This window comes from Herpailurus yagouaroundi, unplaced genomic scaffold (assembly GCF_014898765.1).
Source record: "Herpailurus yagouaroundi ecotype Mexico unplaced genomic scaffold, PumYag 250, whole genome shotgun sequence".
Classification (NCBI taxonomy): Eukaryota; Metazoa; Chordata; class Mammalia; order Carnivora; family Felidae; genus Herpailurus; species Herpailurus yagouaroundi.
In genome coordinates, this window is record NW_024412467.1 from 12,950,481 (window position 1) to 12,963,514 (window position 13,034).

The 13,034-nt window shown below is 52.0% G+C and overlaps 1 protein-coding gene across 8 annotated transcripts in view; it reads left to right on the forward strand.

Moving 5' to 3' along the window:
- GFOD1 (Gfo/Idh/MocA-like oxidoreductase domain containing 1) overlaps positions 1-12,232 on the forward strand; it is a 119,145-nt gene extending 106,913 nt beyond the window's left edge. For 5 of the 8 annotated variants that reach the window (XM_040460468.1, XM_040460467.1, XM_040460466.1 and 2 more), the window contains exon 2: positions 4,952-5,959. In XM_040460468.1, the coding sequence (XP_040316402.1) occupies positions 5,008-5,871 (864 nt within the window). In that variant the 5' untranslated portion in view covers positions 4,952-5,007 and the 3' untranslated portion in view covers positions 5,872-5,959. Of the gene's footprint in view, positions 1-4,951 lie in introns of all 8 variants that reach the window. The other 3 variants (XM_040460461.1, XM_040460462.1, XM_040460464.1) reach the window with 2 other exon arrangements.
- Positions 12,233-13,034: the final 802 nt, after the last annotated feature.

A 13,034-nucleotide genomic window follows, 5' to 3' on the forward strand; every position in this document is an offset into this window, starting at 1 on the left:
CTTCTTCTTCTTCTTCTTCTTCTTCTTCTTCTTCTTCTTCTTCTTCTCCTCCTCCTCCTCCTCCTCCTCCTCCTCCTCCTCCTCCTTTTTCCTTCTTCTTCTCCTTCTTCTCTTTCTTCTTCTCCTTCTCCTTTTTTTTCTTGAGAGAGAGAGACAGAAAGGAAGAATCCTAAGCAGGCTCCACACTCAGCATGGAGCCCGATGTGGGGCTCCATCCCACAACCCCCGGGATCATGACCTGAGCCCAAATCAAGACTTGGTTGCTCAAACAGCTGAGCCACCCTGGCGCCCCTTGGGTTTCTTTTAAAACTGGAAGTTGGGGCGCCTGGGTGGCGCAGTCGGTTAAGCATCCGACTTCAGCCAGGTCACGATCTCGCGGTCCGGGAGTTCGAGCCCCACGTTGGGCTCTGGGCTGATGGCTCAGAGCCTGGAGCCTGTTTCCGATTCTGTGTCTCCCTCTCTCTCTGCCCCTCCCCCGTTCATGCTCTGTCTCTCTCTGTCCCAAAAATAAATAAACGTTGAAAAAAAAAATAGGAAAGGATTGTACAGTTTATGATGGAGATGCCTGCTCTGGGAACCCGAGAAGACTGTGCACGGGCTCACCGTGTGGGTGCGGTTTGAACTGCATCTTCTGGAGAGAGTCCATAGCTTCCGTGAGAATCAGAGAGTCCTGAGGAGGCGGAGCCAGGAGACCTGGCCTGAGTCTCTGAAGCATTCACAGTTCAGGGTCAGTGGCGCCTTTACCCCCGTCCCCCCACCCCCAGGGCCCAGGCACTGAGACAGACCGGCCTGCTCTAGGACCCGGCTGCCCATCCCAGGCTTCGAAAGGCCCTTCTGCCATCATGTGAGCCCCATCCTTCAAAAGGCTTCATGCCTCCTTTGGGCTTAGGAAAGAAAAGCTTACAGCTGTTCTGGCCATCAAAGTAGACCCTTAGAAAAATACAGAGAAATGTAGCGAAGGAAATAAAAATCAGTCGTAATCCTCCTAACGAATTTTGAGGTGTTCCCTTCCAGGTTTTCTCCTTTCCTTTTGTGCGTTTTTTTTAAATGTTTATTTATTTATTTGGGGGGAGAGAGAGAGTAGGGAGGGGGCAGAGAGAGAGAGAGAGAGAGAGAGAGAGAGAATCCCAAGCAGGCTCTGTGCTGTCAGACCCCGACGTGGGGCTCGAACCCACAAACCATGAGATCGTGACCTGAGCCGAAGTCGGACCCTTAACCGACTGAGCCACCCAGATGCCCCTCTTGTGTAGTTTTTAAGGGAGAGTTGAGATCACAGCGTGTCTCTGAATAGAGCCCTTTTCACTTAACATTACATCATAATCCTCTTGCTTGCCATTAAAAAGCCTTCATTAGCATCGCGTTCAGAGGCTTAACAACGTTCTGTTGTACGTCCATGCTAGAACTAACACCCCCATTCTTCTCGCGTTGGGCATTTGCATCGTTCCTAGCTTTTTGCTCTAATAAATAATTCAGTGAGAAGCCTCTTTGGGCAAGAGGCCGTGCTTACGTTTGAGATCATTTCTCTATGATAGATTTCTAGAAGTCTCTTGTGCGTCGTGAGGATACCAGGAGTTAAGATGTTGCTGAGACCCGCCCGCGAAGCGGGGATGTTGCTGAAGACCACGGGTGGTGAGGCCAGGCCAGGCCTCAAGTTTGCTGGGTTCCTGCCCGGAGCTCGACGCGCCTCTAGGTGCCGTGGGCGGAGTGGAGACTTAAGAAGTCAGAACCAGTCTTTATCTCTGAGAATGTGGTTGTGTGGTGTGGACTCACAACGCACAGAAATAGCCTCAAGGAAGAGGTCCTGTGTCTCAGATCCTTGGGGCAGCCAGGCACGAGTTTCAGACCCCAATAGGGGCTTTTGGTGTGTGTTTACCCGGCATTTTCTGGAAAAGGAGCTTTCATCACCTCAGAATCTTCCATCTGTAGAGCTGTGAAGCCTTACCCACTTAGTGACGGTTTGGGGTGTGCGGATGGGAAGTAAAATGATTTTTTTCCATTTATTTTTTCTTTTACTGCTTCTATGGTTTTTTTTTTTTTTATAATAGAAAAAATACGGTAAACTTCTCATGTGCCATTAAGATGACCGAAAGAGCATCCTGAGAAGATGACCGTCTTGGGGGGGGGGGGGGGCGCCTGGGTGACTCAGTTGGTTAAGTTGGTCTGACTCTTGGTTTCGGCTCAGGTCACGATCTTGCGGTTTGTGGGTCCGAGCCCGGCATCAGGCTCTGTGCTGACAGCTTCGGGTTCTGTGTCACCCTCTCTCTCTCCCTTCCCCCCACTTGCACTCTGTCTCTCTCTCTCTCTCTGTCTCTCTCTCTCTCTCAAAAATAAATAAGTATTAAAAAAAAAAAAGACAGGGTCCTGGCTAGGGCGACCTTGAGGTTAGGGTGCAGGAGAGGCCATCGCCCACACCCAGCAGGTGCCAGGCAGATATTGGCAGCATGAGTCACCTGTCCCTGCAGCGACCTACCAATCCGTTCGCATATAAATCTGCTCCTGCCAGCACAAGCCACTGTTACGTGAGCCTGCTGCCTACAGGATCGTGTTATCAGAACATGATGTGTTGTAAGCGTGTGGCATTTTTGGTAATACCCACCAGTGTTTTCTCATCCCTGTGCCAAAGCCTCCGCCCTCAACTGGTTGCTAAAAGTTAAAGGAGCTTCTTACTGGTCATTCCTGGTCATCTGAAGAGCCAGCCAGCTCTGCCAACATGGAAAAGTCAAGGAGACTTTTCCAACATGGAAAAGTCAAGTGGTCACTGCCTGGCTTCCGGCCCTTTCCCTGCGGGGCCAGAATAAAACGTGCATGTAGAAATGGACAGCCATCACGCATATTTATTTTCTACAACCTGTTCTGACCACGTCTTTCGTTTGGCCATGAGAGCCACGTTCTAGGGTGCGGGCTTGTCCGGGCATCTCCACTGGACAGACGCCTACAGTTGCAGGACTTCCACAGAACCCGATCTCAGTTCAGCTTGTCGTTAGAGTTCATGGATTCTGTCAGGTTGAGTGCCAACAGCCAGGACAGCTGTGTCTCATTGCTCCGTTTCCCTTGTGGACGTCCCCTGTCTGTGGGATCTCCCCTGTCTGGAGAGTCCAGGTCTCTACTGGAAGGGTCTATGTGCAGAGCATCTTCCACTTGACTGCTTCTATAGGTTTAGCTGACTTATTTTTCTTCCCTTGACTCTTGGCTTCTACAGAATAAATCCCTTTCCCACTGATTGCCACTCTCCTTTCCTTTGATCTTTTGTTTTCTCCAGACCCAGAATCACTTAGTCTCCCAAAGGGCTTGAATCTACCTGTAATTTTTGCACCCATTACAGTCATCATATCAAGCCTCATTGTTATTTGGCCCCAGGTGCATTGGCCAAAAGCACGGAACCCCACCATGAGACAGACGACAGGAACCGGCCACTGCACACCCCTCAGATCCAGGGAATACCCACTCTCCCCCCCCCCCCCAGTAAAGAGCAGAAAAACCTCAACAAACGTACGTCTGACCACGGCCAGCCCTAATCCATAATGCAAGAGAAACAAGCAGGTAACTTTCAAAATGTAATCCTTTGTTGGTGGTTGTAGGAGAGAGAGCTAAATGTTTAGACCTTCAGAGGGCATCATTAAGAAATTCTTCCTCATGTTTCATCAGACTCGCCTTGGCTATGACGTAAGCTTACATATTCCAGTTCTGTCCAGACAGAGACACTCTTCTCTTCCCTACGTATGATATTTCTAATAATACATTTTTTAAAGTTTTCATTTATTTATTTTTGAAAGAGAAAGCATGAATGGGAGAGGGACAGAGAGAGAGAGGGAGAAAGAGAGAATCCCAGGCAGGCTCCACACTGTCAGAGACTAATGCGGGGCTCAAACCCACAAACCATGAGATCGTGACCTGAGCCGAAGTTGCACACTTATGTGACTAAGCCTCCTAGGTGCCCCTCTAGTGATACATTTTTAATAAATTATATTCTACAAACTAAAGCTATAAAACAGTTCATATGTAAGATAATTTTAATAAAACATGGAAGAAGATGATCTTGTATACTTCAATAGGACTTATATTTTATGTTTAAATATTTTATTTAAAAAAATTTTAATGTGTATTTATTTTTGAGAGAGAGAGAAAGAGACAGGGTGTGAATGGGGTGGGGGGAGAGGGAGAGGGAGACACAGAATCTTAAGCAGACTCCAGACTCTGAGCTGTCAGCACAGAGCCCCACAAACTGTGAGATCGTGACCTGGGCTGAAGTCACTTAACCCACTGAGCCACCCAGGTGCCCCTATTTAAATTGTTTAGATTTATCAATATTTTACAAGGAACATATGTTTGTATATAAAATGTCCTAGACTTCTAGACACAAAGCATGAAATGAGGTGTTTTATATTCTATATTGACGTATATCGAAAAATCTCTCCGGGGCGCCTGGGTGGCTCAGGGGGTTAAGCCTCCGACCTCTGCTCAGATCACAATCGCCCGGTTTGGGGGCCCAAGCCCTATGTCGGGCTCTGTGCTGACAGCTCAGAGCCTGGAGCCTGCTCCCCATTGTGTGTCTCCCTCTCTCTCTCTCTCTCTCTCTCTCTCTCTCTCTGCCCCTCCCCGACTCACACTCTGTCTCTCTCTCCCAAAATAAATAAACATTAAAAAAAAATCTCCAAAATAGAGCCTATTTAAATATATTAAAATAAGCTAATATTTAGTTGATTTAATTTGGCTTCACACTGAAGGAATTCTACTTAAATATTTAATTATACTGTAGAGTAGATCTTAAACATACCTTAGGTTCTATTACTTTTGCCTAAATAACTGGCGCCATGGGCTCTTTTCAGACTGGAAAGCGGGGATCAGGTCAGGTCTGGCGCGCTCTCTGCAAGGTTAGCATCCGGGGGCCACAGCGCCCCCTACCGCCGCGCACGCCCGCGCCCTCACGGCTGTTTTTGCTCCCGCCCCGCAGGCATCGGCAAGAACGTCATCTGCGACCGCACGGCCACGCCGCTGGACGCCTTCCGCATGATGTCGGCCGCCCACTACTACCCCAAGCTCATGAGCATCATGGGCAACGTGCTGCGCTTCCTGCCGGCCTTCGTGCGCATGAAGCAGCTCATCGAGGAGGGCTACGTGGGCGAGCTGCTGGTGTGCGAGGTGCAGGTGCACGGCGGCAGCCTGCTGGGCAAGAAATACAACTGGAGCTGCGACGACCTGATGGGCGGGGGCGGCCTGCACTCGGTGGGCACCTACATCATCGACCTGCTCACCTTCCTGACCGGCCAGAAGGCCGTCAAGGTCCACGGGCTGCTCAAGACCTTCGTCAAGCAGACGGACCACATCAAGGGCATCCGCCAGATCACCAGCGACGACTTCTGCACCTTCCAGATGGTGCTGGAGGGCGGCGTGTGCTGCACCGTCACCCTCAACTTCAACGTGCCGGGCGAGTTCAAGCAGGACGTGACCGTGGTGGGCTCGGCCGGGCGCCTCCTGGCGGTGGGCACGGACCTGTACGGGCAGCGCAACAGCGCCCCCGAGCAGGAGCTGCTGCTACAGGACGCCACGCCCGTCAGCAACTCCCTGCTGCCCGAGAAGGCCTTCAGCGACATTCCCGCGCCCTACCTGCGCGGCACCATCAAGATGATGCAGGCCGTGCGCCAGGCCTTCCAGGACCAGGACGACCGGCGCACGTGGGACGGGCGGCCGCTCACCATGGCCGCCACCTTCGACGACTGCCTGTACGCCCTGTGCGTGGTGGACACCATCAAGAGGTCCAGCCAGACGGGCGAGTGGCAGAACATTGCCATCATGACGGAGGAGCCCGAGCTGAGCCCCGCCTACCTGATCAGCGAGGCCATGCGCCGGAGCAGGATGTCCCTGTACTGTTAGCACGGACTGGGGGACCCAGGGGGACTCAGGTCTTCAGCGTGGAGCCCGGAGAGGGGGAGGGCGTGCTGGGGCAGAGGTGGCCGCGAGGAGTGCGCGGGCGGGAAGGCGGAGGGGCAGGGTGAGTTAAGCGGCGCCTGGGAAGGTGAACCCCCAGCCTGGGTGAGGGGCACCTAGTAAGACTGTCGCTGGCCGAGCCAACAGCCCGGGAGTGTTCAGGGGGCCTGTTCTTCCCGAGATCACCCCTGCGGGGCGTTTGCATGAGGAGGAGGTGGCTTAGCCTCTGTGGCCCCCTTACCATGAGAAGCAAAGAGGGGGTGCTTTCCTCCTCCCCTACCCGTCGGCCAACTTGGCAAGCCAAATGCTCCTGCGACCCAGGGGCCAGCTCGGTGGGTGCCGGCTTCCCGGCCACCTGCCTCTAGCGGGAGAAGGCAAGTGCCTCACCCGTCCGCAGAAGCCTGTTAGTCTGGGGGGAGGCGGGGGTGCAGTGGGCTAATGAGAAAGCTCAAATTCCGGAAGGCCACTTAAAATATCTGTAGGAAAGACTACTTGGTAGCAGAGCGAACAGTGTGCTTGATTGATTGGTCATCCTCATAGGAAGCGGGAGGGTGTGTCTTCCTAATTGGTACCTTGCCCTGCGCCCCGCCCCCAGATGGGAAAAGGGAGAGCCTGGAATAGCAAGTAAGCCCAGAGGAGAGCACCAGAACGCAGGCTGCGTGGAAGCAGAGTAGGCCGAGAGTAAACAAGAGCCCTTTGGGTTTGGCATCAATTACAAAGCGGCGGGGAGCTGCCTTTAATCCTGTTTCCGGTGGGGTAGAACTAAGTGTAAAGGGATGTGGCGCTCAAGTGTCCTCTCCGGTGGCTCTCCAGTCAAGGGCACAGCCTGAATGGGTCAGACTACCAGCTCCCGAGCCGCCCTCGCATGCTGCGGGCCCCATTTGTTGCAGTGGGGTTGTCCCAGCAGATGGGAAAGAGGGCCAGCCCTTGGCGGGCTTTGGTCTCCAACACCCGTGTCTCCTACCAAGCCGGTAAAGGACTTTTAGGAGATTCACCCGGCTTTGTGAATTTAAAAGGGAAGCCTTCGGTTCCACGCAGATATAATCGTCTTCCCTTAAAAAAAAAAAGAAAAAAGAAAATGTCAAGGGTGTTTTCCTTAGCTTTGACCTTTGCTTTCAGGATTCTGACACCTACAAGTTTTTGAATGGGTATTAAAACAGAAGGACAATTAAGGAACATCACTTTCAGTGTTTCTAATATGGGGTGTTAGAGCCACGGAGGGGTATATTCACGTAGGGTTGAGAAGGGTCATGTTGGGGGGAAAAACGTATTTTTCCCCTCCTTGGTCTCTTGTCTCCCTTGTCACGCCCTGATTACAGAGAGCTATTACCGGAGATGGCAGACGGCTGCAGGCTTGGAGTGGGGTGGTTGCAAAGGGGAACTGTTAGAGATGCACACACACACACACACACACACACACACACACACAAGGGTTTGTCAGTCCTCACCACCACCAAATGTCGCTGAAATAGCTCTTAAAAATTCAGACCTCTAAGAAACACCAAGTCAAACATTTTGAAACTGGGAAATTATCCTTAATCCTTCACCCCCCCCCCTCCCAATTAGACACTTGTCAGGGTTGACTGGGGAAGACGAGAACTTCTGAATCTCCATAGCTTTTGTTCACAGGTCACGGAAGCCCAACGGTTGTCTTTGGCACACACCTGAGGTTTAGACGTCTTTTCAGATGACTGGCAGTAGGGGTAGAAGGGAATTTAAGGGGCCGAGAGCCCCTCCCCCTACCCCCCCCCCCCCCCGCCCCAGGGTCTGAGGAGGCAGAATCTGGAAATGAACAGTCTCCATTCTCCTCCCAGGGTCAATACACTGTGATGCCCAGGCTGCCCGGGGGGTGCTTGGTGGGCATGTCCAAACACCGCAGGAATGTTGGGTCATTTTCCAGCCCAGTGAGGAAGGATTGCCTTCCCCAGAAGAGTCACCCCACTGCTGCAACACGGCTAGGCGAGTCAGCCGGAACTCTCCAGAGTATGTTACGGTCCCTGACATCATTACTTCGTGGTGAGCATGCTGGCTTTCGTAGCTACCAACTCAAAACCAGAGATTTGGTAGCATGGATGTGCCCCAGTAATAGTGGGAGCAGACAGCCGTGCCGTGGACTCTGTCGGTTCAGGTTCTCCTAAATTGCCTTCTGGAGAAATAACTTTTGTAGGAACTGAGTGGAAAGAATTTTTTTTTTTTTCTATCTAGCCTGAAAGGCTGTGATTAAAGATGAAGGGAAAGAAAACTTAGATTAAACTCTATGGGTCTCATTTTTCTAAGTCGTTTATAATCTAAGTAGGGCTATTCCAGGGGGTTTAATTTTATGTTTCTGTACTTAACCCAAAGACTTGGGAAGTTGTTTTTATTTTCTTCCAAAGGCCTCTGAGTCCTGTGATAAATAGTGTCTAAAACACAGATTCTCGTTTGAGGCTAGGGGATATAAAAAGAATATATATTCTTTAACAGAAGCATGAAAAATATCTTAGTGAGTGTTCTCAAATCCTACCTACTGAAATGCATGTTGCAGGTAGATACAGGAACGAGAGGAAGACAAGACCTAGGTAGTTCATTTTTTAAATACAAAAATTCCCGGAGATGAATTTAAGATATTTCTTTCGTGCTCCTTTTACCCCCGAACTACCACTTGGCAAACCTCGATTGCGAGCCGCAGCGGGCAGCTGAGATCTCAAGCTCCCCACAGGGCTCGCTGGGGCCAAGCCCCAACGCCGACTCGTGCGCTCTGGGGTCTGGGTTCCGTCAGCACCACTTTGACCCAGGATGAAGCCCCGAGCAGCGATCCGGCCCTTGTCTGCTTTGGTTACTGTGTTTCAAAGATCCGGTGTCCCGGAGGCACCGCCCTTAGGGTCTCACATTTAGTCCCTGCGGCTTGCTTTGTTCCCGTTTTTCTGGGGACGCACGCCTCTGGTCCTGGAAACGTCGGCTTGTGCCACTGATTGAGAGAGGGCGGGGCATCACGGGTTCTCACCTGGCATTCACAAGGGCTGGGGACGCTCTGGGCTTATTTGAAAAGTTTGGATTCTCTTGAGTGCTCTTCTGGAGAGCAAGTCCATGACCACCGTCAGCTTTTCTCTGACGTCCCCTCTCGGGGGGGAGAGACGTCGCAGGGTACCACACACACTCCTGATCTACTGGGCGGGAAATATCTGTGTGTCACATGTACGTGGACCCTGCGGTGGCAGCCGTGGCTGACTCCGCTTTAAGCTGAGCTTCTCCCGGCCCCCTTCTCCCGTCTGCAGAGAGCCATCCAAGCATCCTCTGTGCATCAACATTTCTTGATCATCCACCGTGCGCAGGGTATTTTAGGTGAATGATCTCGCCTCATGCCCTCAGCACCCCCGCGGCATTGGCTCTCGTTCTTCCCATTACACACGTGAGAAAAATCGAGGCTCTGAAAGGAAGAGTGACTTGCGCACAGTCACACGGCGATTAAAGCAGAAGCTGCGTCACCTGGGTCCAAAGCTTGTCTTCTCCAAACCACGCTGCCCCCCCCACGGAGAGAGGTGCGTACCCCTGAAGTTGTCGCCAGGCAGGAAAGCACTCCTCGCTGAACACTTGAGGGGGCTGTCCTCACGCCCTGTGGCGCATCCGGGACTCATGCCGGGCGTGACTTGTGTGGGGCTCTACACCACTGCGGTCCGTACCCTCCCGCTGAGCAGAAAGCCACATTTGATGTTCTGCAAGAAGGGTCCTGACAGGGCTGCGAATAGAAGTGGTCGGTGTTTCTGCCCCTTCCAAAATGGAAACAGCACTCAACTTCCTTCCTTGAAAATCGACTTGCTGAGTCCATCTCGATCGTCGGTGATGCGGCAAACCGAGGAGCTGGGGATTTTCAAGACGTCATTGGCCGACCGTGATAGGTGGCCTCGGATCTTGCCCTTGGTGTTCTAACAGCGGCACGTGTTCTTCTCAGGGGGCGGGGCTTTTCCAGTTCATTTGCTTGTGACTCCGATTTTACCTGTGCGTTTTGCCTTCATACCTGCGCACTCTGTCAACTCTCTTCATCTTGGCTCAGAGCCGCAGCTGTTGAATTTGACCTGGGTCGGAAATTAGGTCTCCGGGAGGATCGCCTTTTATTGTGGCAGGGTGGGGGGGGGGGGGGGGGAGGGGGGAAGGCCAGCACGCTGGGGAGACATCCCGGGGAGGAAGGAGCTCTGTTTGTCTCTGAAGGGATGTCAGAGCCCCGGGTATTCACATCCTGTTGTCACAGCCCCGAGAGGTTCGGTGACAGCAGAGGTCACCCCCGCTTCTTCGGACCTGCATTCTAAGTCCCTTGCGGCTGCACATAGCACCGTCAGGGCTCTCAGATGGGGACAGGGAGGCAGAGAGGTGAAATGACTCGTCTGAGGTCCCCCGGCTAGTGGGTGAACGAGCGACAATTACAATTCAGACCTGTGACGACCGTATTCCCCCAGCTGCTGTGGTTGCATCCATTTCTTAGCAACTCCATTAGGTCTTGAATGTCCTCAGAAACTAGCTGCTCTGCGTTTCCGTCGTGATCGTGGTGCGCACAGTTATCCGTAGTCGGTGTTCTACGTGGCAAGGATGGGGGACACAACACCACCTTTGGGGTTTCCCGGGGCCCGCTCCCCTCCTAGGTGCAGAGTCAGGCCTCCTGCTTCACCTGTTGCCTCCTATTTGTTGGCCATCAGAGCCCTGAAGTTTTACAGGGCGGAGGCCATGACCTTGGAGAGCTCGTTGAAAACAAACTCTCAGTACCCCTGTGCTCCAGTCCTTTTCGGGACAGGGAAGAGGGGAGGAGGGCCATGAAAGGAAAGCCGTGTGCGGCTGCAGTGGGGCTTCAGTCTTAAGCAGCAGCTGGCACCTTCTACCTGGCCTGTCCGCACCCCCCACCCCCCCCCCCCCCCCTGCCCCCCCCCCCCCCACCAGGCAGGGAAGCTGGCCAATGGCAGTGCTGAGTCTCCAGGGACGACCCTGACTGAGTCGGGCTCCCAGGACTTCCCGCAAGAGAAGCGACGTCCTCCCGTGCTGCCGTCAGGGGTGATGAGCTCGGTGGTCTGAGCCTGGAGGTGAGGCCAGCACCGTAGCCAAGTGACCACAGCCGTTAGCAGCGGAAGGCGGTGGCCTCCTGAGCCTTCTCTTCCCCGGGTCAGTCCCTATTTCCTGGAGCCCTTGCGAGGGCCCCCGAAGCCCCTGGCTCTTGGCCAGGCTACTGAAGTGTTGCACTGCTGAACGCTCTTGAATCTGATGTGCCCTCTTTCTGTTGAAACCAGCAGCGAGCAGAGTAATCCCAAGACGCGTCGCATGCAGTAGCTCTCCGCTTAGTGAAGCGTCAAAAGCTGGCCTGGGCCAGTGTGGGCAGGGCCTACCGCATAGCCGTAGGGTCGTGCTGTTTCTGTCACTCCCCGTCCTGATCTCTCCTGTCCTCTGCAGCCGTCACAAGGGCTAAGCCGTTGGATGAGCCCCCATGGTTTCTCCTTATAAACGCAATGACCTACCTGTGACTCTGGTCTAACCCCAGGTTGAGAAACAAAACAAAAGCAAGTGACCCCACCAGCTACTTTGCGCCCCTCCTTCTCCTTCAGGCATCCAAACATATTTAAATATATTTAGTATTCTGCCCTGTGCCTTGCCCAGGGGAGGGAGAAGTTTCTAGCAATTATGGCTTTCTGTTTGCTGCCTGGTGCTTTTACTACTTCTTCTTCTTCTTTTTCTTTTTTTTTTTTTAACCCAAATTACATTTGTTTGGTTGGTATTGTCAAGTATGTATTTATTGTGTTTTACAAACATGAGTATATATATATATGTATGTATATGTATAAAACCAAACTTATATATAAAAAGTCAAGGCATGTATACTAGATATTTTAAAGAGTTATTTATCAAGGGGAAAAGATGTGTGTTATACAGTAAACAGAGTCTATATTTTATATATAATGTAGATAGCAAAAAAATAGCTTATAAATTATAGAAGGTTTTGGTTTTCTTTTTTTATTATTATTAAAGGCAAAAAGAAAAAGGAAAAAAAAAAGGACAATGAATGCAACTGTTTGTAGTGTTTTTAAGGCCAAACTTGCTGTGGGAGGAGACGGTCCCTGCGGTGGGGGGGGAGGGGGGGTGGGGCGGTCCTTGGGCCATGCAGTCTGAGCTCCAGACCCAGGAGCTGATAGATGCCCACTGTTGCTGCTGCAAGACTCAGGGGACCGTGGTTAGCATCGCTCAGCCAGCTGGCATGTGCCACCTTACACATGGCCTTTTGCCGTCCTCCCCGACCTGCATTGGTGGGATAAGAAAATGAAAGTAGCCAATAAAGATGGAAGAGAAGCTACGATTCCTTCTGTTTTCCTGTTCTTAGTCCCGGGTGCTCTGGCTCATGACTTAGGTACCTGGCCAGTCTGTGGGCTCTGAGGCAAGAACGTGGGTGGGAAGGAATGATGGTGGTACCTCTCGTGTGTGTGTGTGTGTGTGTGTGTGTGTGTGTGTGTGGTGTGGGGGATGCTGTTCATGTGTCAGCATCCGTGAAACTGACCGTGGGAATCAACTGTCCTAAAGATTCACTGAACGTTAGAACTGGAGGCGCTTTAGAGCAGTCTGGTACAAAACATCATTTTGGAAATGTGGAGGTGGAGGGAGATAATCTACCTGAGGCCACCTGGCTGGGGGCGGGGGGGGGGGGCTGAGGATGCCTGGAGGGCTGTGTGTGTGTGTGTGTGTGTGTGTGTGTGAAAGCTTAGTCCAGACAACAAGATGACAATGTAGACTTTACAATGGGGGAGCAGGTTTTAGAATTCTATTATTTTAATACCTTAACCTAATATCTCACACCAAGCTCGGAAAGATACTCTAATGGGCCCAACAAGAGCATCCTTACAAGAGCATCTTTGCTTAATTCGTTGTCAGCAGCATGTAAGAGCAACCATCTTGGATGGAGCTCAGCCTAATGAGATTCCCCATGGATGGGCTGGCTTTTCCTTTCCACCTCCTGCTGTCTTTCCACTTCTCTGCACATAGATAGATCTTACGGTCCATGCTTTCCCATCACTTAAGAACAGTTAGGAGGGGCGCCTGGGCGGCTCAGTCGGTTAAGTGCCAGCTCTCAATTTCGGCCCAGCCATGATCTCACGGTTTGTGGG